General features: G+C 36.9%; 7 protein-coding genes across 11 annotated transcripts in view; 3 read left to right on the top strand and 4 right to left on the bottom strand.

The window, feature by feature from the left end:
* The first annotated feature begins 121 nt into the window (after positions 1-121).
* Positions 122-2,025, top strand: LOC107036793 (dehydrogenase/reductase SDR family member 7). The gene is made up of 8 exons (XM_015254974.2): positions 122-244; positions 367-530; positions 619-771; positions 851-957; positions 1,034-1,273; positions 1,355-1,474; positions 1,542-1,708; positions 1,814-2,025. Exons 2-8 carry the CDS (start codon positions 407-409, stop codon positions 1,884-1,886), a joined length of 984 nt encoding a protein of 327 aa, XP_015110460.1. The 5' UTR covers positions 122-244; positions 367-406; the 3' UTR covers positions 1,887-2,025.
* LOC107036795 (28S ribosomal protein S2, mitochondrial) lies at positions 1,776-3,549 on the bottom strand. Of its 2 annotated transcripts, none has more exons than XM_015254979.2 (4): positions 3,207-3,549; positions 2,884-3,072; positions 2,716-2,799; positions 1,776-2,657 (listed from the first exon to the last, which is right to left on the bottom strand). In XM_015254979.2, the coding sequence occupies exons 2-4, from the start codon at positions 2,924-2,926 to the stop codon at positions 2,014-2,016; spliced, it is 771 nt and encodes a 256-aa protein (XP_015110465.1). In that variant the 5' UTR covers positions 2,927-3,072; positions 3,207-3,549; the 3' UTR covers positions 1,776-2,013. The 2 variants fall into 2 exon arrangements, with proteins under 2 accessions (XP_015110465.1, XP_015110464.1); XM_015254978.2 differs by having other exon boundaries at positions 2,716-2,805; positions 3,207-3,540.
* LOC107036797 (histone RNA hairpin-binding protein) lies at positions 2,561-4,275 on the top strand. 2 transcript variants are annotated; one of them, XM_015254981.2, is made up of 3 exons: positions 2,561-3,272; positions 3,337-3,723; positions 3,882-4,275. In XM_015254981.2, coding segments are annotated over exons 1-3 (576 nt in total). In that variant the 5' UTR covers positions 2,561-3,270; the 3' UTR covers positions 4,069-4,275. The 2 variants fall into 2 exon arrangements, with proteins under 2 accessions (XP_015110467.1, XP_028981851.1); XM_029126018.1 differs by having other exon boundaries at positions 2,562-3,723.
* Positions 4,182-6,165, bottom strand: LOC107036791. 3 transcript variants are annotated; one of them, XM_015254972.1, is made up of 4 exons: positions 5,835-6,165; positions 5,502-5,709; positions 5,116-5,389; positions 4,182-4,871 (listed from the first exon to the last, which is right to left on the bottom strand). In XM_015254972.1, the coding sequence occupies exons 2-4, from the start codon at positions 5,678-5,680 to the stop codon at positions 4,284-4,286; spliced, it is 1,041 nt and encodes a 346-aa protein (XP_015110458.1). In that variant the 5' UTR covers positions 5,681-5,709; positions 5,835-6,165; the 3' UTR covers positions 4,182-4,283. The 3 variants fall into 3 exon arrangements, with proteins under 3 accessions (XP_015110458.1, XP_015110457.1, XP_015110459.1); XM_015254971.1 differs by having other exon boundaries at positions 5,839-6,165; XM_015254973.1 differs by lacking the exon at positions 5,835-6,165 and having other exon boundaries at positions 5,493-5,548.
* Positions 6,166-6,248: 83 nt separating this feature from the next.
* Positions 6,249-7,387, bottom strand: LOC107036796 (39S ribosomal protein L35, mitochondrial). Its single transcript, XM_015254980.1, has 4 exons — positions 7,241-7,387; positions 6,934-7,129; positions 6,672-6,797; positions 6,249-6,587 (listed from the first exon to the last, which is right to left on the bottom strand). Exons 1-4 carry the CDS (start codon positions 7,272-7,274, stop codon positions 6,332-6,334), a joined length of 612 nt encoding a protein of 203 aa, XP_015110466.1. The 5' UTR covers positions 7,275-7,387; the 3' UTR covers positions 6,249-6,331.
* Positions 7,388-7,520: 133 nt separating this feature from the next.
* On the top strand, positions 7,521-12,605 carry LOC107036790 (MICOS complex subunit Mic60). Its single transcript, XM_015254970.2, has 15 exons — positions 7,521-7,669; positions 8,021-8,100; positions 8,181-8,249; positions 8,328-8,537; positions 8,628-8,695; positions 9,105-9,212; positions 9,324-9,543; positions 9,620-10,031; positions 10,133-10,267; positions 10,367-10,595; positions 10,825-10,983; positions 11,053-11,156; positions 11,575-11,762; positions 11,840-12,032; positions 12,309-12,605. Exons 1-15 carry the CDS (start codon positions 7,616-7,618, stop codon positions 12,318-12,320), a joined length of 2,241 nt encoding a protein of 746 aa, XP_015110456.1. The 5' UTR covers positions 7,521-7,615; the 3' UTR covers positions 12,321-12,605.
* A 343-nt stretch (positions 12,606-12,948) lies between these two features.
* Positions 12,949-20,594, bottom strand: part of LOC107036798 — a 21,712-nt gene continuing 14,066 nt past the window's right edge. The window contains exons 4-5 of the mRNA XM_015254982.1: positions 18,501-18,558; positions 12,949-15,039 (exon numbers count right to left, since the gene is read on the bottom strand). Coding sequence (XP_015110468.1) covers positions 14,903-15,039; positions 18,501-18,558 — 195 coding nt within the window. The 3' untranslated portion in view covers positions 12,949-14,902. The remainder of the gene's footprint in view (positions 15,040-18,500; positions 18,559-20,594) is intronic.

The raw sequence follows: 20,594 nt of genomic DNA, 5'->3' as shown, positions 1-20,594 counted from the left end.
ATTGAGTCATGAAAAAATAAATGATAAAATATGATTGCCCCTCTAGCAAAAAATAATCGCATATCTCTATGTACTTTGACCCATGGTGCTGATATATATGCCCTCAAGAGTCAATAATATAATATAAAAACCGGATACAGCGGCGGCGGCGGCGGCGGCAACAGAGTATTTTTTGCGCTTGTTTTACAGTAGTAGCATTAATAAACAGTCGTCTCTTGTCACATGTTACTGTCATATTTTCGCTGTAAGTACATCACCAGCAAACACCTGCGCGACAAATCTACTATTCATTATTATTCTTGTGCCTCTTGCATCAATTAACACTGATGATGGAAGGCATAACCTACAATTAACATGATTTTCCAGATATGAAGGACCTCGATTGAGCGATTCTACTCATATCAAAATGCCATTCTTCGAGATTATTGGTATCATTGCGATTGTTTATTACGCGTTCTATTTTATTTATCCGTGGTTCCTTGATTGCGATCTTAATCTATCGCTTCGAGAAACGTTTGGACAGCCTATCGGTAATTATATTATATTTTCTCAACAATTTATTATACATGATTTTCATTTTATTTATTCATGTAATTTATTCTGTGTAATTGTGATCAGAAACATTGAGAGGAAAAGTTGTCTGGATCACGGGGGCTTCAAGTGGCATTGGGGAACATTTGGCGTATGTGCTTGCTAAAGCACATTGCAAATTGATATTATCTGCGAGAAGAGCCAATGAACTTGGCCAAGTCAAGGAGAAATGTTTAAAAGGTAATGATGGATGTAATGATGGAGCATCATTCAAAAATTCTAAAAATGTGTCTGATTATTTCTCATGCCATTTTTTCAGTTAATCCGCACCTCCAAGAGAGCGATGTAGAAGTCATGGTGATGGACATTTGTGACATTGACAATCATCAGAAATGTTTCGACCACGTAATCAAGAAATTTGGAAAGGTAACACTTAGAATATTATTTCCATATAAAATGGCTATTTATGAAATTGTTTTTGTTTTCTCATCTCCATCATCAGTTAGATATTCTGGTGAATAATGCAGGCAGATCCCAACGAGCAGTCTGGGAAAAGATTGATTTACGAGTGGACAAGGAACTCTTTGATCTTAATGTATTCTCTCTAGTGGCACTCAGTCGTATTGCGTACGGTTATTTTGAGGAAATTGGGCATGGTCACATTGTTGTTACCTGCAGTATCGCTGGAATTCTGGGGGTTCCATTCTCTGGATCGTACACGGGATCCAAGCACGCTCTACATGTGCGTCATGTTTTATCTTTTCTCTTATCAGAGATAAAGATACTTTAAAAAAACAAAAAAGATTATTTGCGCTTGTTTCAGGGATATTTCGAGAGTCTTCGCACCGAGAAGCAAAACAAAAATATTCCCATCTCTATAGTATGCCCTGGTGCCATCCAAACTCCATTTTTATCCGAGAGTTTCACCGAGACTGTTGGCAAGGTAACCGATATAGGTATGCCTTTAAAAAAAATCAAATTTAAATAAACATTGCTGGTTATCATTGTAGAAATTTGGCCAAGTAACTCCACATGCGAAAAACAAACTGAGTCCCGAGCGTTGTGCTCACCTGATAGCAGTGGCCATTGTCAATCATGTCGATGAATGTTGGATTGCAAATTGCACAACTCTTCAGCTTGTTTATCTTGTGAAATACTATCCAAATCTTGCTCGCGTGTAAGTTTAAGAATTATCTCTTCCTCTTCTTATCAATATAATGATGTTAAATAATCAAAAAAATATATATAGGTATATAGGTATGTATTTTTTTCATCTTGTCAGGGTTCTGGAGCTTTTAGGCCCAGCATTCTTACAACGCCTGCGTGACAACAAAGTTACAATGCCTGTAAAATAGGGCAAGAACAAAGATGGACAACTTTTCCTTGATGAGAAATCTTCATTTTTTTTGTACGACAATATTTTTTACATAAAGAAAGAAAGAAAGAAAGAAAGAAAGAAAGAAAGAATAATAAACAAATACACTATTCGGTAAAGTTGGATAACTTTTCCCTGGCCCCTTTGCCCCTCAAAATAGCTTCCTTAAATAATCTGCAGTACAAAGCGAGGGCGACTGGGCTGTCATCATTACCAGGCACTGGATAAGTAATGAGATTGGGATTGCAGTTGGTGTCGACAATGCCAACACTGGGAATGCACATTTTAGCGGAATCACGTACAGCAAAACTCTCGAAGAGAACGTCATTCTGGGTGTTGATGAAGATGCACAAGTCCGGGAGTCTGGTAACAGCCTTGAAGATTTTCGTTGCATTGGTAAATGTTCCGTTCTTCCAGTATCTCGTGTGTGCAAATTCACTGCACTCCCTCGCCGTTTTTTCAACCATATGCGTAACCTGGGGATTGCGAGAGATGAAGAGGATTATTCCACCGCGAAAGGCAATGTGAGCTGTGAAGTTGAGGGCGGCTCGGAGGTGGTCCGCTGTTTTGTCAAGGTCAATGATAAGGTGGCCCAATCTCGATCCGTAAATGTAGGGCTTCATCCGCTCGTCGAGAGAACCCATCTTGTGGCCAAAATGCACTCGCGCGTCAAACAAGTCTTTTATTGTGAAGAACTCGTGAACTCCAAAAAAGTCAGGGTGTTTTAGGGGATCTATCATGGCTGGTGGCTCTGGAATAAATAGAAAATTATAATTTTATTTCATCATCACTATTAAATCAAATGATACCTTCGATTTTCTGCACTCTGGGCTCTGCTTGTGTTGACAGGGGTGTCTGGCTGAAATTGAGGCCCAATGGTCGCTTGACATGACCTAAAACTAACGAAATATCTATGAGAAATCAATATTGCTTCCTAATTCACAAACAAATAGTCATAAACAAAGTTATTTATATACATTTTGTTGCACAAAAAAATATGCGAGACACTGATCCAGCCATTTTGAGGTTAACCAAGTGTACTATCTAGATGCTAGCCATAGCTGATGCTAGCTTGTTACATAGCATAGTGAATTTTAATATCATGCGTGCGCATCCCTAACTGATGTGTAGTATGACTGGCGCCAAAACGCTTCAACAAAACAAGCCTGGAAAAAGAGTGAAGCCAAATTTTACTCATTTGTTTTTCATCGTTCAATTTTTCAAAAACTCTAAAGTATTTATTATTATATACAAAATGTCGAATTAAATATCAAAATTCTAACATTTTGCTCTCCCCTACCCCATTAATTCAGTTGAAAAGTTGATTTCTCGTAGTTGTCATCAATCAATCAACAGTTGCGTAAATGTAAGGTTATTATCGAATCACATTTGTTTGTTCACTTGAATATATTAATTGTGATCCCCCAAAGGAGAGAAATAAAGACAAAAATGGCCGATTTAAGGGAAATAAATAATACAAATGCCCAGGCCAATTGTGAAAATGCCAATGGGGGTGGAGAAAAAAGCCACGAGGAGATGATCCAAAATTCGGTGTTGTCTCTGGAGAATGACAAGGACACATCATTAACCTTGGACAATGGTAGGAAGAGACAGAGGGATGAGAGTCCAGGGGTTAAGCCTGAGAGGGCCTCCAGGAATCGTAAGAACAGTGAATCCAGCAACAGTACAACTTCCAGCAATGACAAGAAAAAGATAGAGTATGAAACTGATGCTGGGGTGTTGTCTAGAAGGCAGAAAGATATTGATTATGGAAAGAATACTATTGGATATGATAGATATATACAAATGGTTCCTAAGTAAGTTGAAATTGATAATAAAATTATTCTGTAGCTTGTATTAATGCTTTTTTATGGCCATTTTTGTATTTTTAAGAGGAAATGTCAGGTGACATATTGTTGAACATTTTCATCCTCCGTTTTTGGCATAAATTATCTATAGAATTCAACATTTCAAGGGATCAGAGGACCAAAGATCAACCGAAAACCCCTCCAAAGCACGTGAAATACAGCAGAAGGGGTTGGGATGGCATGGTAAAGCTCTGGAGGAAGCAACTGCATACCTGGGATCCTCCTGACGTCCAGCAGGATGAACCTGAAGAGGAAAACAAAGAGGACCCTAAACAAGTTACCTCTGAACATTAATTGCTTCACTATTCAACCTAAAAAAAAAAAAGTTGAAGAATTCCTTCGAAAATGCAGGAAATTCTTTTGATAAAAGAAGAAAAAACAAAAAAAAACAGAAGAGTGCATAGTTATTTTTCAACGCGTCGCATGGTAGCATTTTTACCTTGTATTTTGCATTATTCTGTATTATTATAAAAGTTTGTTTATAAATTACAATATTTGGTATTTTGGATTCAAATTACTTTCAATTTTTCTAAAGCGTCTAGTTTGTTGAGAATTTCTTCCAAGGTTTTGTTGGTGTTTTGCTCCATTTGGTCGATCCTCTGCATCAGTCTCGTCTCCATTTCTACAATTTTAATATCTATAATTGATTCGAGAGTAGACAATTGGTCATTTTTGGCATTTCCATTGATAATTTGTCGATAATATGGGGATTGTTTATCTGGGGAGTGGTTATTATTCGTAGAAGAAATTTTCTGTTTCGTTGATCTATTATCACTTTCTAAAACTTTTTCTTCAGAGTCATTATCATTTTGACCATCAATTGGAGATGCTAAATTCGTGTCCACCAACTTTTTCAAGTATTCGGCCATCCCAGAGTCTTTTAAAACGATGGGTAGAGAATTTGTGACAACTGTTGAAGACACTTTTCCAGTAAGATTATTATTTCGTCTAGGGTGTAATAACGTCAAAAAATCACTGATTATATTATTGTAGTCCAACTGTTCTGACGTGGGATTGTTTGAAGGCTTTGAATCGTCGAGGACGAGACGAATTCCATATATAAATACTGATGAACGTTCATTTTTTACTCTAGTAAACTGAAATAAACAAAGAAATAAATAAATCATCATACAATTGAATTTTATTCTAGAATAGTTGGAGAAATTTAAGACAGATGGTAAAATTTGTGTCGAAACATTTGCTGTAGAGCTTATTTTGCTTTACATAAAGTGTTCTCTTGAAAATGCAAGAAAGAAATGCAAGTGAATAAATCATTCATTTTTTCAATTGTTTTTCAAATTTATTATTTTAAACAAGTTGATTAATTAGAAAATTCATTACCTTTATACTAGCTTCTGTCGTGGGTCTATCGAAAACAACTCCTCCCAAATAAACAGTGCACCCCTCAAATTCATCAATAAACTCTGAGAAAATAGTCGTAGCATATTCTCCACTCTCTTTAAAAATCTCCAAGACCTCAGCCTCGGAGGAAATTCCCATCCTGACAATCTTCTGCCCATTTTTCAGCTTGATATCTATCGTACAGGGTTCATGTTCAGCCTTCGGTTGAATCTCTATGCTGGTAAACTCGTTTGCGATGTCGTCTAAAGGCATGCTAAAATTATAAACATCATTTGAAATTTTTTCTCTCTAAATTCTAATTCTCTTGGAATTTTTTTTTTTTGCGGAATTGATGACAAAGGTAATTTGACCATTACCGCTTTTACCTCCCCGAAAAATCCTTGTGGAGCACTGTAGTGATTGTGTTGTTCAGGGCTTTACCCTTGACAACCGACCAGTTTGATGAAATTACGAAAAAATCATCGTCTTGAATTTTTCCTCCACTTGATTCAGTCTTCATTGAAAACTGATTTGAAGCTGTTTTATCAGCAACAATCACCTCCATGATTTCAAATATATTTATGGAAATTATCTCTGAAAACATAGAAAACGCAGATAACATTTGCAAGTGTCAAAAATTTATGGATTTTATAGGTTACTCAAAATGCAATATGGATGATATATTTTGTTTTTAATTTAAAAAGTGCTGAGAGGCTGACCTACTTCAGTAAATAGAAATAAGGAATGCTCGAAATTCGAGTGTCTTTTGTGCACACATCACCAATATAAACTGGAAATATCCCACAGGGATTCCAGGTATTCCAGTCAATATAGCTCAGTGGCTCAGGGAGCATGGAACTAGGGATTTTTTTTTTTATAAAACTCATTGAACAAGGGCTGTCAACTTATACGAACGTCATATCCTAATAATATATATATATATATACATACAGTTAACCCCCTCAAAATCACTCAAGATACGCCAAGTATAGCTAAAATTTATATCTAAACGCAAATATGATTTGAACTTGGTGGAAACGCAAAGTTGAAAGCTAGCGAATAAAATATATGTCCATAGGAGCAGGAGACATGTAGATTAAAAGATATTGTGGAGATAAATAAAGAGCAAAAAACTGTATTAACAGTATATTTATCGTTATTATTATTATTATTAATATGGCACCATCGCCACATCGCCAATGTCTAAGCCAAGTTATCATGTAGACGGTGGCTTCCGAATAACGGGTGACGGTGTAGTTCTGGTAGCCCAGTACTCCTCACGTTTGTGATAGGGAGCATAGGGGTCATCGACCCAGTACTTGGGCTTTCTCCAGAAGGGTGTGACCATTTTGTCCAGTAGCCACGACTGGGTTGCGTTACAGAAGACATGTTGACGAGAACGTCTAGCATTGGCACCACTTTTTTTCCATCGTCGCTTGTGTCTGCCAGCTTTGGTTCTTATCCAGATGCCCCTGCAATAATTATTCCATGTTATTGTCGAATGAATATTGTTTTTTTTTTTTTTTTTTTTTTTTCACAATTATCATATTTTCTACCAATTGAGCCTGTAGAAGCGTTTTAAAACAGTTTTAACACATTGTCGCTTTCCCTGAGATTTTGTAAACTTGACGACGGTACGGGTGGGTGTATATCCGTTGAGAACAGTTGTTTCAACTGATTTTCTATCCGATAAAACATGAAATAAACTATTAATATTAAATAATAAGTATGAATGTTGATGATAACAAGTTCACATGCATCTTATTTTACCACTTGGCTATTAGACACATTTTTCAAAAGTGATTCAATATTTTTTACGTTAATAAACTTCCATCAGGAACAATGGGTGAGGCTCTAACATATTGATTCAATCTCATCGACGACACAGTTGAGCAAATCCCTCGATATTCGCTAGCGTAACTGGATTGCAACCCCCCAACAAGGCGTTTCTCCTCGGAAAATCCATAGTTTTGCAATTTCGGCATTGACACAGCAGCTCGACACCGAACGGCTCCTAAACATTGCAAGTAAATAAAGCATTATACTCTTAACTCTTGATTTTCTAACCTCCAATAAAATGATAGTTAATGATTTCTTCAAATAAACAAAGTTTAAAAATGAATACCTCTTAGAGCAGCTCGAAAAAGTGTCGACAACATAATTATATGATTTTATTGACCGATCACATTGAATTATCAATTATTATTTATAATCAAGAGTTTTTGGAGTAATGAAGAGAGAGAGCAGCAGCAGCACCAAGCAGCGCTCTGAGCAGTGCTGCACATTCACATGGATCAGAACATAAACAAGAAATCCATTGGAACTGAACCATTTTCTCCCCCCTTTTCGCCAATCATCAACAAATCAGCTGTTTAGTCCTCGATTCCATTGCATTCCGCCAGTCTCAACAATCTGTTAATATTGAAATATACTGTAATCATTCATCCCGATATTTAACCTCTAGGGCTGTTTCGTTTGTGCCGCCTCAACGGCCGAAAGCATGTTCCGAATTGGCATTAAATTTTCGTCAAACCCACACAATCGGATAATTAAAGTGAGTCATAAAATTTTAACAAGATTAATGCACAATTATCATTATTCATATCTGACAATTATTATCGTATAAAATACTATCCAAAAGAATTACAAGTGAAATGAAACCTTGAGGATCATTCTATTTTCTGTCATGACTTGGTGATCAAGTTGTCACAGACAGTTATCATCGCGTAATGTGTTTGTATTGTATGTGAAATATGTTGATCAGTAATAATTCTATTAAAAGTAATTGTGAGGTGTTGACACTTTGAGTGTGCATTCGTTAGTCTTACATAAGTAAGACTCACGAGGATAGAGGGGTTTTTTTTTTTTAAATCAAAATCAAATGAATGTGTTTGCTTACTTTTAGATTAATAAATATGGTTACTCGAGATTTTATGCAGCCACCAGGTGCAGGGATGTTCAGCCGTGGAGGAGGCAAGCAATAGAGTGAGTTGATTCAGGGTTTATCCTCTTATTGACCTTGGGGATGAGGGTGTTTTTACTGGATTCTGTTGATGGGCTTTCAGGGGACAGAGGGATGTTAGGGTGATTGTGGCACAAGCGAGGGCTGGCTACTCGTCAGGGGTACCACCAAGGTATATAATGGCATACATTTATTCTTCAATTGGAGTTGAATAATTTTCTAATCATATGATGATAATTTTACTTTTCAGTGGCAAGTCTGGGAGAAAAGGGATTTTACTTCTGGGCTCGATAACCCTGGGAACAGTGGGAATTTTGGCACTAGCGAAAAACAATTCAGATATCAGGTCGCAGCTAGAGGAGTGGATCCCAGGCACTGATAAAACCATCAAGGTCATTTTTCAGGAGGAGGGATCGTATTTCGATCAAGTGTGTGAATTTTTCGACAATTTGAAACATAGGTGAATGAATTTGATGAAATTATCATTTTTTTTTATCAACACAAGACGGCTATGCACTTTACTGATGCAATGTATATTTTTTTTGTTCAGTGTTATTGGAGGAGTTTTTGGCGATGGAAAAGCAAAAATAGAGAAGAGGAAAGATGATAATAAAGCAGGTCAGAAGGAAATACCATGTGCTAACTGTGAAAACTACACACGTGAGATCCTTACCCTCTTATCCTTATCCTCTTCCATCCTTTAATAACTAAAAACATGCTATTCCACTTGTGAATATATTTCATTTATGGCGAAAATTTTTCTCAAGTTGATAGTAAAATTAAACTTTAAATGAGTTTTTACTCAGTATATTTTAGACATTTGTAAAATAATGAAATTCTATTTTTGTACTGTTGTCCAATAATGTGAATTGATTTATGTGAATTGCTTTTCTGAAGTTGTCTGAAGAAATTTTTCAAATAACTAATCTCTTGTCAAGTCTCATTGATTCGTTCCGTTTCGTTGTTTTTCATTTCACCATTTTTCATTTTTTGTTAATAATGACTGCTAATGACTCTGAATGCACAGCTCCGAAGCCATCATTCGAGCCATTGGTAATAACAAAAGAGCCACCAGTTAACGATCCATACGCTGAAATCCGCCAGAGTAAGGACAAAGGAGAGAAAATCCAAGTCGGTGGGTAATGGTGTATTATATAAAAGCACTCAAAACTATGTTGAATCATCATGAAAACTCCATTCCATCTCAGAAAGAGAAGGGTTTGAAATAATTTGATTGTCCGCGCAGTGGTGGAGAAGCCCTCTCCCCCCAAGAAACAAGTTCCCGAGGAGTTGAAGCCAAACAATCTCGTGGAACTCGAGGCTTTTTGTGGAGAGGCAGCCACCAAAGCCATTACTGCCTATCAGGAGGCTACTAATGCCATTCATCAATATAATCAGGATGTTGTCAAAGTTGTGGAGGGTGGCAGCGGTGCCCCTGCTAATATTGGAGCTCCTATTTGGCAAAGGTGAGAAATATATTGTGCTCACATAACAGGAGGACTTGTTTTTTCTTGCTAAAAACAAAGCTTGTAATTGTTCCAGATTGAAAGAAGCAACGGAAAAAAGAAAAAGTGCAACCCAAGAGGCGGAAAGAAGCGCCACCGAAGCCATCCAAAACCTTAAGCGTCTCGCTACCATAGTTGACGATCCCCAATTCGATGCCCCATCCGTTGTGAAAGCCGCTGCCCGTCGAAACGTCAAAAAAATAATCGACGATGTCGACGCCGCCAAAAACAAGTACGACGCCGAAGAGCGCTCTGCCAACATTACCGAGAGATACTGGAATAAAGTGAAAACAGCTAGAGAAAATTTCAACGAGGAGTTGCAAATATTATTTCCAAACATCAATATTCACGACAAAAATTTCAGCGTTAATGAGGAGGCGTTTGATATCTTTGTCCTTCACATGTATAATAGGGTGAATTATTTGCAGAAGGAGTTGGACAAGTTGGAGGTACGCAAACAAAGTCAACACTTTGAAAGTCTTGGAAAATGTTGGACACTTGAGTTTTTTTTTTTTTATCCACCGTTTGACTCATTTCTTACTCTTTCTAGAGCGTTGATAGTGCGAGATTAAAAGCTGCTTTGAAATCCAGTGGAGATTTAGCTTCAGAGGAGAAATTGAATGAACTCGTCTGTCGTGAGGTCAATAAGGAGAAGAGAATCCTTACTCAAGAGTTTGAGAAAAAGGTAAGGGGGGGGAGGGCTCTTGACAGGCCCCCCTCATATTCAACTTGTTGACTGAGAGAGAGAGAATATCGTTTCAATAAATCATAATTATATTGTTAGTTGTTGGCTGAACGCAAATCATTTGAAGAAGAAATCCGTCGGCAACTGAAGCTCCAAGCGCAGGTGAATGCCGACCACCTGAAGGAGGTCCTCGAGATTAAGGAAAAGGAGACACAGAGGCTGATAAATCGTGCCGCGAGTGAGCAGGCTGAAGAAACGTCCATCAAGTATAAAAGCCAGCTGGCAGTGATTGTTGGCAGATTGCGAGGACTGGATGAGGCACTCAAACGTAAGTACCTCAATCAAGCCTCTTCTCCCTTCTCTATTTAATGTTTTTCATTAACGTATCAAGGGCCATTTAATTTTATGACATTAAAAGAGGATAAAAGGATTGCAAGGATTTTTCTATTGAATTTTTAACAAGTTATTTGTTCAATTTAATAATCCCGCCTATTCATCATACCGAATTTAATTGCTCCGGACGAACATTGATATTTATTTTAAATTTCATGCTGAAGTTCGTCTGAGTGAGGAAAAAGGAGCCTGCGACGCCCAAATGCTATGGGCCGCATGTCAAGCCCTGGGTAGAGCCATAAAAGTTGCACCTCCAGGAGCCCCAAGTGACAAACCAGTGAGACCGCTTGAGGCTGAAATAAATGCAGTTTCCAAAGTTGCACGTAAGCATAAGTAAAAAAAAAAAAGAATAAAATGACATGTTTTTTGTGGCATTTTGTGGATTTTTATAGCCAAGGACGATGCACTGGTTAAGGCGACACTTGAGGGAATACCTGAGGAGGCTGTTAAGCGGGGAGTTTTCCCTGAGGATGCACTCAGAGAGCGTTTTTTAAAGGTCTTTTATCAAGTATCTTATTCCTCAATTAGGGCAATTAGGGCAAAAATTTTTTGTTTGAAAAATGTAATTCATAATGGTCACAAATTAATGAACTATTGTACAATTTAGTTTAATTTTAGCAGTAAACCCTCTAAATTTTAATTTCTAATTTCCCCATAAAAGCTAATAAATATATGTATTTGAGCGGATTCACTGATCGTAGACACTTTCGTAACTGTTGAGAGAAGAAAATTCATTACAAACTTAGAGACATTACTCAATTTTGTATTCTATGGAAAATAATGGTCTCCTTAGTAACGAAGAATTGGGGTTAAACTTGTTTTCTACTAGTGTGCACAATTCAAACCATCTTTTGACGATGATTTACGGGAAAATAAATTGCTGTTGACGTTGATTGATGAATGATTAATTTCAGGTGGAACACATGGCAAGACGTCTTGCCCTAGTACCTGCGGAAGGCGCCTCCCTCCCGATATATTTGCTCAGCTACCTCCAGAGTTTCCTTTTAGTTAAAGCGATAAGTCCGATATCGAAGAGTGAACTATCGGACGAGCCCATTGACGTCAGTAAGCTGGATACATACGATGTATTAGATCGTGCTAGGTAAAGAGTCATCATTTATCTTGATTCAGGTAAAGAGTAAATGAAATTTAAGTTATATACGAATTGAAATGGCACAGGTATTGGCTGGATCGTGGAGACTTCAAGATGACTCTCAAGTACATGAATCTGTTGAAGGGTGCATCGAGGTCTATTGCTAGAGATTGGATGAATGAGACTAGAATACTATTGGAAACACAGCAGGCAGCTGATACACTCATGGCGTATGCCGGTGCAATAGGACTCGTGTTTCTCGGCAGTGGGGATTCTAAGGTCAGTTTTCAATACTTTCTTTCAATTTATTAATGATCAATGTTGAGTTGATCATTTCAACATTTTTTCCTTCTTTTTTCTTTTTTCTTTTTTCTTTTTTCTTTTTTCAACAAATGAAAGATAAATAATTATTCTCCATTCTCCATTTTTCATTACTTGAGGTAAAAATGGACTCGATTGCACTCAAAACTTGAATAGAAATTCAACAAAAGAAGTAAACGTGCTCAATCGCAAGATCTAAAAATTTCTCACACTTTATTTCTCTTATTCTTACAGAACCAGAATTGACAAGAGGAATTACTCTCCAGCCCCCTCTAAAGTATCAATTAATTGACGCCCCCCAATGCTGCCCTCCTCGATTTATCCGTGTATGCACTCCCAATGCATCGACATCTTTTTTTTAGTCATGACATTCGTCTAGGTACTGGAATAATTGGGACAACAGTAATTGATTTTTTTTCTTCATTGTAAAAATTGATTTATAAATAAATGAACTCTTCGGAAGATTACATGTTTTGCCATGAATAATGGAATATGTATAAATAATAAAATGAATGAATAGAATGTTGAGGATGGATGTCTTTATTATTTCTAGAATTTTTAACGACAAATAAAATGGCCGAGATTGGAACATTGAATTTTTTCATCGTTTCTACAGATGTAATGATGAAAATAAAGATAAAGATGTCAACGTTTCGACATTTCTCTCAACCTACTCTTCTCTGCAACTCTCTTGTCATTATTTTGCCATGATTTGACACGTATTTACATGTATTGATTTCCTACTGTCTCTTTTCCAACAATAAAACCACCTTCATTCATCACTTCATCACTGACGTATTTAGCCAGTGGTACTTGTCAAAGAATCAGCATGCTCTGTGACAAATTTCATAGACAGCAGAGCGTACTAATTCTAAAACAAGTGTCTTGGCATATGTTTCTTCTTCACTGATACTGAATGATATTCAATGTTTTTTTCATTTCGCAGAGTAAAATATTCATGATTTTTCGAGTCAAATAGATAAAAAGGGATGAGAGATAAAAATGCTTATCGATTATTTTAACGGATCCATCTTTTTTTTATTGCGGCTCTCTATTATAAATGTACAATTTTTTGCGATACATTTTGTATTGAAATCTCGTCGTCGCTGATATTCTACTAACCATCAAGGCCGGAGATTTACCTGACTCAGCCGGCAAGTACAAGCAGAGAATAGTGAGTCTTCTCCTCTTGTTTCACAATGATTTTGTTCTCTCTTTCACAAATTCAGTGATCAACTCGTTACTTTCCGTTTTCCTTTGATCGTCTTTGTTCAATGCTCTTCTTTTCTATCCTGTTTATTAGTTTATTGTATCTTTGTACTATTTCGAATCGCGTTATTATCACGTCCGTTTTCATTTCTTTATTTTGTTTTGTGTGGCAATTATTTGGCGGACCGTATTTATTCGAGGATATAATAATAGAGAAAAGAAAATGGATGAAAATGCTACTACGGTCCGTTGACGCTTTTTTTTTCTCTTTAATATGTAGAATTATGAAGAAATACCAAATAGAATTTGAATTATTGTGTGGAGAGGAGATCATTTGCAGTTTTCCAAATTTTTCCTTTTTCCGAGAGAAAATTCGACATTAAATAATAATATTAATTGATTTCCCTCTCCCACACAGACTCGAGTAAATTTTTCTACATTTATAAAATACGCGCTCTGGCTCTCAAGTAAATTAATCTCACTCATTCGATAATAACTTTTGATATTCTTCAATAAAATTTGATTAACAATAGTTTATACTATCACAAGCGAGCTTCCAGTACGCCAACTATCCATGACAATCGACTTGAAACTATATTTTAATGTTACAGCATAAGTGTTATTGGCTTATTACTCTCTTTAATTAATTTATTATTTTAAAAATCGAGCATATTGGTAATTTCTATCCAAGCAATAATAATAATGATAATAATTCATGTTCAATGATATTAATTTTATTCAATCTCCATAGTTTTAATTCACTTTGAATGCACTAAAAGTTGATTATCCCATAATGATTAATTAATATAGTCAATTTTGTTTGAGTTTTGATTACGTGTGCCCAATGATACTTGTGATAACAATTGTCTTTCCTTCCGTTACTGTAGGTAGTATAATGACTAGTTAATTAAATAGCATTTGGTAATCGTAACGATAACAATATTTTTTTTTTTGTATAATATTTATGAATACCGAGAGCTCAATAGGTAGTTTATATGATTGTGGAATCGACGAAAAAAAAAACAATATATACATATATATGTATTTTTTTTTCTCTGCAAACCAAGTCTTTACCTCTTATTGCTCGGTTCGCACTGCACTGATTCGCCCGGCAGTCGTATCGGGGGAGAAGTGGTTGTGCATGTAAAACTGGAATATATCGGTCAAATGTGTATATGTATTCATGCATTATTTCTTTTTCCTTTCTATCTTTTTTCCGTTAAACGTCTTTCCCTCAACTCGAGCAGCAAACGAAGAGGAATGGCGGTAAAAATGGCATGAGGATAATAAATGGATACATACGAACCTCATATACGCCGGGGGAAAAATAAATCGTCTCTCTGCACTAGCAGAAAAAAAAATAATGAAAAGTGAAAAAAGAGGGAGGATTGCAAATCCAATTATCGCACTGAAAAATTCTTGGAAATTATATAATTACAAGGACAGGAAATTTTCACTCGCAATTGAGACAGAAATCTTTGCATAGTATGATTGTTGATCAAAATGAAATTAGTTAATTATTTGTCCAATTGAGAAGTAAAAATTTCCATTATTTTCTTGTGATTTTTATGGCTGCGTGAATGTCGAAAAGACGGAATGTTATTTAAATGGGATTTTCATTAGCCATGGAGTTGACCAGCAATGAGAAGGCTCAGGACAATTGCTGTCAGCCAGAGTGCCGTGCCACTGCATAAGCTGGGGCCACCGCGATTGCATCCATCGTTTTGGCAGCAGTACGTGCGCGTGCCCCAAACCTCTGAAAAATGATGAGCAATATATACCTAATTGAAGGATTTGAAAAGAATATGTCAACATGAGTTCCTTGGCATTTAATTATAAATGTGAAATTATGCCAATATGGAAACTATTTTAAAGATTTTTTTCCAACGCATTTAGCATTCTACTCCTATTCTATTTCTTTGAATGGACTCGCACTCTTTCTAACCCGATTTGTTTTGGCTCACTAACTTTATTGAGAATAATGGGGGAATTTCATGTGGCGCTTTGACCGGCGTCAGGCCAATAGAGGGACAAAAAATAGGGAGTGGAAAAAAAGGGGCACGATGAAGCCAAAGTGCAGGAGAAAATGTAGATAGTAGCACTCTCTCACTCTCTTTGCGTCCTCTGGTAATCAGAAATCGATGAGGTTCGTTTTATCCTCCCAACATTTTTGGAGAATAAACCAGTGAGAGGGATCAAAAGCATCTGCTTCTGCTTCTGCTCCGCTCCCCACGACGATCCAATAGACTCTCTTTCGATTCTGATGGTGCCTCTCTGAATGCCCATGACCCCTCGACCTCTCTAAATCTATTTTTTTCATTTCCCAAGTACTAATATTTCTTTTTCATGTAATTGGTAAGAGAGAGAGAGAGAGAGAGAGAGAGAGAGAGAGAGAGAGAGAGGGAAATTGCTTTCCAAGAGTTATTGTGACGGTTGCCAAAAAAGTTATGCACTCGAGTTTTCGAACCCTATTCATGGATTATTTTAAGCCCCTCCATCACCTGGTACTACCAACCACTCACTCTTTTCTACAATATTTTTTTCTTAATTTTTTTTTTCACTGAGAAACTAAGCTATTCATTCATTCATGATTTTTTCATTTTGTTTCATTTGTTTTTTTTTACATAAAATTTTTTCTTCAAATTTTTGGTGACATTTCTCTGCAGAAAATTTTCTCATCTGTGGAAGGAAGATTGATAAAAATTATGGAAATGATAATAATTTCGAGTTATTTTTTAATTCGTTGATGCAATGTATGAAATTATGAGATGCACATGTCATTTACAAGCCAGTTAAATTTCATGCATTTTCATCAGGCAGAATCCGTTGAAATTCCTCGTTCTCCTAACGAAGGACAAGAAATTTATCTATAGTCAGAAACGAGGACTAGTGGAGCATTGAGTGAATAAGTAAAATTCATTTGTTCACCGAACCATCTGTTCTCAAATTGTCATACGATCGTCGGCAATTGAGAGCTATTACGCACACTACCACTGGTGTACATTTCTAGAATCCAGAATCGTTAAATAACCGCTGAGCCCGGCCACCTTTGTGATGATTCCATGTGAGACAAGTTGGCCAAACGACTTGAGGGAATGGCTATGGGAGAAGTTGATGTGGTAAAAGCGCCAACTGGAATTCCCGCCGGATATTTCACTTTACACGAGTGCAATTTAATAACCGTTGAGCTTTAATCACTCGGACCAATTCAATAATTTTCCCAAATATCAGAGGTAAAAAGGAATAAATTATCCAGTCAATTGTGCTAAGGTGATATTAAATTATACAAAAGAAATTGTTCATCTCGTGACCCTTTTTGACAAGCTCATAAATCACCAATAATGTCATTGGGTTAAGCTCCTTGGCTTTTGCAAAGCATAACTTTTTCACGTGGCCACGTTTTCAAGCAAGCATGCAAGCTGTTTGGGAAAAGGAAATTATTTTTCATTCTTGGTTTTACTGCAGTGGAACAAAGGTGTCATTGAATCCATTATTCATAGTGCTGAGTTACTGGGGAAATGGTAGTAATGGATACGGTGACAAATATTTTTATCCTCAAAACGGTGTAAAAATGCAGAAATGCTTTCAGGCTTTTAGTGAGCCACAAACCCGGGCAAAAGTTCAACATCGACTACGTGATCTTAAATTGTTGATGTAAAACTGTTCAACTTTGTGAGAGTAAAATGGTTGCAAAATGTATTCTGGAGTTGATTAAAAAATGCTATTATTTTTTTTCTCTTAATTTTCGTTTTCTTTCATTTAAAAAAATAGAAATGAGGGTAAAGTCTGAAGTTACGTTTAAATCACATATTTCATACCCGTGATAATTAAGACTGAGTACACTCAGGTGGCACTAACCTTTAAACGCTATTCCTCATGCATAAGAAAATAATTCTCTCAAATTAAGATAGTTGTATAGAGGAGAGATTTTCCTGCGAAAGTGCTTTCGTTAAAAGGCCAGAGAAATTTTCTCCAAAAATGGAAAAAAAAAAGAGAAAGAAAAAGAAAAGCACACACTCATAGTGAATTGTTTTTGGCTGTCTTTGAAAAAAATTTTCTCATTACCTGGAAGGATAATAAATGACCAGTTGTCTCAACCCACGAGTTACCTTTAATTATTCCCAAACAAGCTTTTAAATTGCTTCCGCAAATTGCTGCATTTCAAAGTCATGCATTCTCTATTATATCAGAAAGTAAAACAAAGAGAAATTGTTTTCGCATTATCAACCATGCATATATAATGCTGCATCTCAACACGTTTACTCATTCATTTTTCATAAGTGAAACTACCCTTCTCCTCCCTACTATAATAGAATGCCCAATAAGCCCAATAAGCACCTATCACATGCACTATTTCCAAATTCTCTAGTGCTACACCCATCCACTCATAAAATAATAAAATTCATCGAACCTCAGGTACTGTGTTGTGAATTTTTCATAAACTAATTCATCCCATGCTCAACTCATCCCCTTTCCTCTGACCTCGATCACCCATTCAATATCTTGCAAAAAAAAAAAGTAATTTAGCTTAGCACAACTGTATGGACTTTTACATGAAAACAGAGATTGGGTGTCGAGACGTTACAAACTTTTTCCCCGTCCAAGAATCCACAAAAAGGGGGAAAGAAACATTACAACGGAGTGGAAAAAAAATTGATAGAATGGACCCATCGATTCTGAAGTTTGCTATGTAAATAGGAGAATTTGTTTATCCAGTGCTGTGGCCCGAGCCGCCCTCTCCCTCTCTCATTGGATCGAAGAAGAGGACTGGAGGGAGAGACGGAAGGGAGATAGCGTGTTCCAAATGTCCTCCGTCCGATGCCTCAACTACACATGCATGGAAGCATGGAAGTTGTAGCAATGCAAACACCCACACGCCTACTCTATTTTGAGGATATGACTGTGTGGAGCGGAATCATCCCCCCTCCCTTATATACCATCTCAGCAACGTCAAAAGCACCTCGCAAAAATCCCGGGCTTTTTATTCACTCGTACATCCTGTTATTCCCTTATATTACTACTACTACTACTGCCTATCATAGTATATCCCAGTATATCCCATAGGATCTCCACGTGAAAGGTAGCTATAGGGCAGAGTCAGATTCCCACTCTCGTTTCTTCGACTCGTCTTGTCAAATTTCTTTCAATCCATCAAACTTATACCATCACTGATATAACTCAACCCCAGGGGATTTTGTGGCAAATGTCAAGACTCACCCTTCTCCACGCAGCTGTTTACGCAATCTCGGACTGTTGATACCTCGCTCACGTATTTCTGAAACAGAGTAAGACAATTTGCGGGAGAGGATTAATCGAGTCTTGAAAATTTGAATTATGGAGATGATCGGGGAGTTTCATTAATTTGTTCTGTCTTTAATATTTGAGATGACATTGACATGGAATGGTTTAAAAAAATTGTGTACTATTTATTTGAATAGTGAAATTATTTGGATCAACAAATAATACTTAATATTAATATTTTCAACTTGTTCCATCAACGATAAGTAATCGAAAGAAATCTTCATCATTTCCAGAGAATTTTGATGATTAAAATAGGACGAAAAACAATTTTCCATACGTAGAATATCTCTCACCTGGACTAATATTTTGGCGGTGTGAAACAAGTTGGCTAAAAAAAAATAGTGCAATGTAGGGAGAAAAGCGATGATTCTTCAGGTGGGCATAAATTTTTCATGAAAAATTCCTCGAGGCACTCTAGTAGAAAACGTCGTCTGTCCTAAGGGTAATCGCCGAGTTTTTCATATCCCGACGGGCTAGCACTCACCGAGTAAAATTTCAAACCCAAGAGCCAATCATTGAGGGCATTCACGTAGAAATATGAGACTATCAGTTGAATTGAAAGTCGTCGAGACAATAAATTTTCCTTGTTCCTATTTGAAACAGGGTGAATTGTTAAACTAGTACGCCTATAGTTTAAGTCGCCCTTTAGGCGAAAAATTCCATTGATTTGAGAGTAGCAGAAATAAAGTAGTTTCGGTCTCAAGTTAAAGTTCAAGGGGACGTCATACGGCGAAGGAAGAATGAAAAAGATTAAAACTCCATTAAATTAATGCAAAAAATTGGTTGAATCAATTGATAAAATGGCCAACGGCATCTGCAAATCTCTCTCCTTCCTCTCATTTAGTTGTTGACAAATTGCCAGTATTGAGGTATTTTTTATTACTTGAAAATGTCCATCATGTGCATTTATACCTAGGTGAGAGATATTGATTTCTGAAGTAGCTCTACTATATGGCCATCATAACTACTCAACGTTTTGCATATCTCCCATTTCACTGCCGAAACAAAAGCCAATGGATAAGAGAAAAATGAGTTAAAATGCGCTTTCGACCTAGTATATGCACAGTCATCAGCAGATTTAGTTTCTTCGGTGTATAACTCCACTAGTAATTTCATCCAATTATCCAGCCTATTGTTTTTCTTCCCCGCATCCCTTCATACCCTCTGTCTTCTACCGCGATTCGCTGCCGCTTCGTTTCCTTCCTTCCTTCCTGTCTCTCTCTCTCTCTCTCTCTGCCAGATTCTAGCGCAACTTTCATCGTTTAACTCCCCGTGTATTTCACAGTTTAAGCGAGCATGAAAATCTCCCCCTCCCTCAACATTCTCTTTTCCTTTCGTTTGGTTTTGTATTAGGTATCAGTGTATCATATTTTAGTGGAAGGGGGTGTTGTGTACACATAATGCTGATTCCGACTGCATTTTCTCGGGGAGTGTGCGTTTGCCAGAGCAATGCGGCAACAAGGACAGAGAGGGAGAAGGTTGGTGTGCCATCACACCTGCAAAAGCGTTCCACTGCAACTATAAATAGCTATAAATGTTTTTGAGCTTTGAGAAAAGACAGGTTGATTTGTTGTTTCAGCTTGATGATTATTAGGCTAATAAAAATGTTTGTTATAAAATTTTCGTAGGTCTTCGTAGGGTCGCCTGCATCAAAAATGTGCTACAACTCATGCGATTTCGATATTTTTACAATATTCTTGTTGTTGGTAATGAAAAATTTCTATGAAATTGTTCCCCGCCATGCGGAATTTCAACCCGACACCATACAAAAAAATAAAAATAACTGATAACAATCATTGTTCTTCTTCCATTTCCAGACACCTGGAAACTATTTCGGTAAGACCCCGGCGGGCTGATAAATGTTTAGAGCTGCTGACGAAAAAGGAGAAACGATTGGGAGGAGGAGGAGGAAGAGAAAAATGAAGCAGAAAAATTCGGCCAAAAATAAGAGAGTGAACGCAAACTGCTCCGAAAATTGGCCTGGAACTGGCCCGTGTGTCTGAGAGAATG

Source organism: Diachasma alloeum, unplaced genomic scaffold (assembly GCF_001412515.2).
Source record: "Diachasma alloeum isolate Michigan unplaced genomic scaffold, Dall2.0 Dall_scaffold_00211, whole genome shotgun sequence".
In the NCBI taxonomy this organism is placed as follows: domain Eukaryota; kingdom Metazoa; phylum Arthropoda; class Insecta; order Hymenoptera; family Braconidae; genus Diachasma; species Diachasma alloeum.
The sequence above is the reverse complement of the archived record's forward strand: the minus strand, read 5'-3'. Positions and strand labels throughout refer to the sequence as shown.

Coding starts and splice junctions, on each gene's coding strand:
- LOC107036793 (XM_015254974.2), top strand. CDS start 407: ATGCCATTCTTCGAGATTATTGGTATCATTGCGATTGTTTATTACGCG. Junction 1,274..1,354: donor GATCCAAGCACGCTCTACAT/GTGCGTCATGTT, acceptor CGCTTGTTTCAG/GGATATTTCGAGAGTCTTCG. Junction 1,709..1,813: donor TATCCAAATCTTGCTCGCGT/GTAAGTTTAAGA, acceptor TCATCTTGTCAG/GGTTCTGGAGCTTTTAGGCC.
- LOC107036795 (XM_015254978.2), bottom strand. CDS start 2,926: ATGGCTGGATCAGTGTCTCGCATATTTTTTTGTGCAACAAAAT. Junction 2,806..2,883: donor ATTTTTTTGTGCAACAAAAT/GTATATAAATAA, acceptor ATATTTCGTTAG/TTTTAGGTCATGTCAAGCGA. Junction 2,658..2,715: donor CAGAGTGCAGAAAATCGAAG/GTATCATTTGAT, acceptor TATTTATTCCAG/AGCCACCAGCCATGATAGAT.
- LOC107036797 (XM_015254981.2), top strand. Junction 3,724..3,881: donor TATATACAAATGGTTCCTAA/GTAAGTTGAAAT, acceptor CAACATTTCAAG/GGATCAGAGGACCAAAGATC.
- LOC107036791 (XM_015254972.1), bottom strand. CDS start 5,680: ATGGAGGTGATTGTTGCTGATAAAACAGCTTCAAATCAGTTTTCAATG. Junction 5,390..5,501: donor CACAAGGATTTTTCGGGGAG/GTAAAAGCGGTA, acceptor TTATAATTTTAG/CATGCCTTTAGACGACATCG. Junction 4,872..5,115: donor CGACAGAAGCTAGTATAAAG/GTAATGAATTTT, acceptor TGTTTATTTCAG/TTTACTAGAGTAAAAAATGA.
- LOC107036796 (XM_015254980.1), bottom strand. CDS start 7,274: ATGTTGTCGACACTTTTTCGAGCTGCTCTAAGAG. Junction 6,798..6,933: donor CCTGATGGAAGTTTATTAAC/GTAAAAAATATT, acceptor TTTATCGGATAG/AAAATCAGTTGAAACAACTG. Junction 6,588..6,671: donor CGCTTCTACAGGCTCAATTG/GTAGAAAATATG, acceptor TAATTATTGCAG/GGGCATCTGGATAAGAACCA.
- LOC107036790 (XM_015254970.2), top strand. CDS start 7,616: ATGTTCCGAATTGGCATTAAATTTTCGTCAAACCCACACAATCGGATA. Junction 8,538..8,627: donor TTCGACAATTTGAAACATAG/GTGAATGAATTT, acceptor TTTTTTGTTCAG/TGTTATTGGAGGAGTTTTTG. Junction 8,696..9,104: donor GAAAGATGATAATAAAGCAG/GTCAGAAGGAAA, acceptor CTGAATGCACAG/CTCCGAAGCCATCATTCGAG.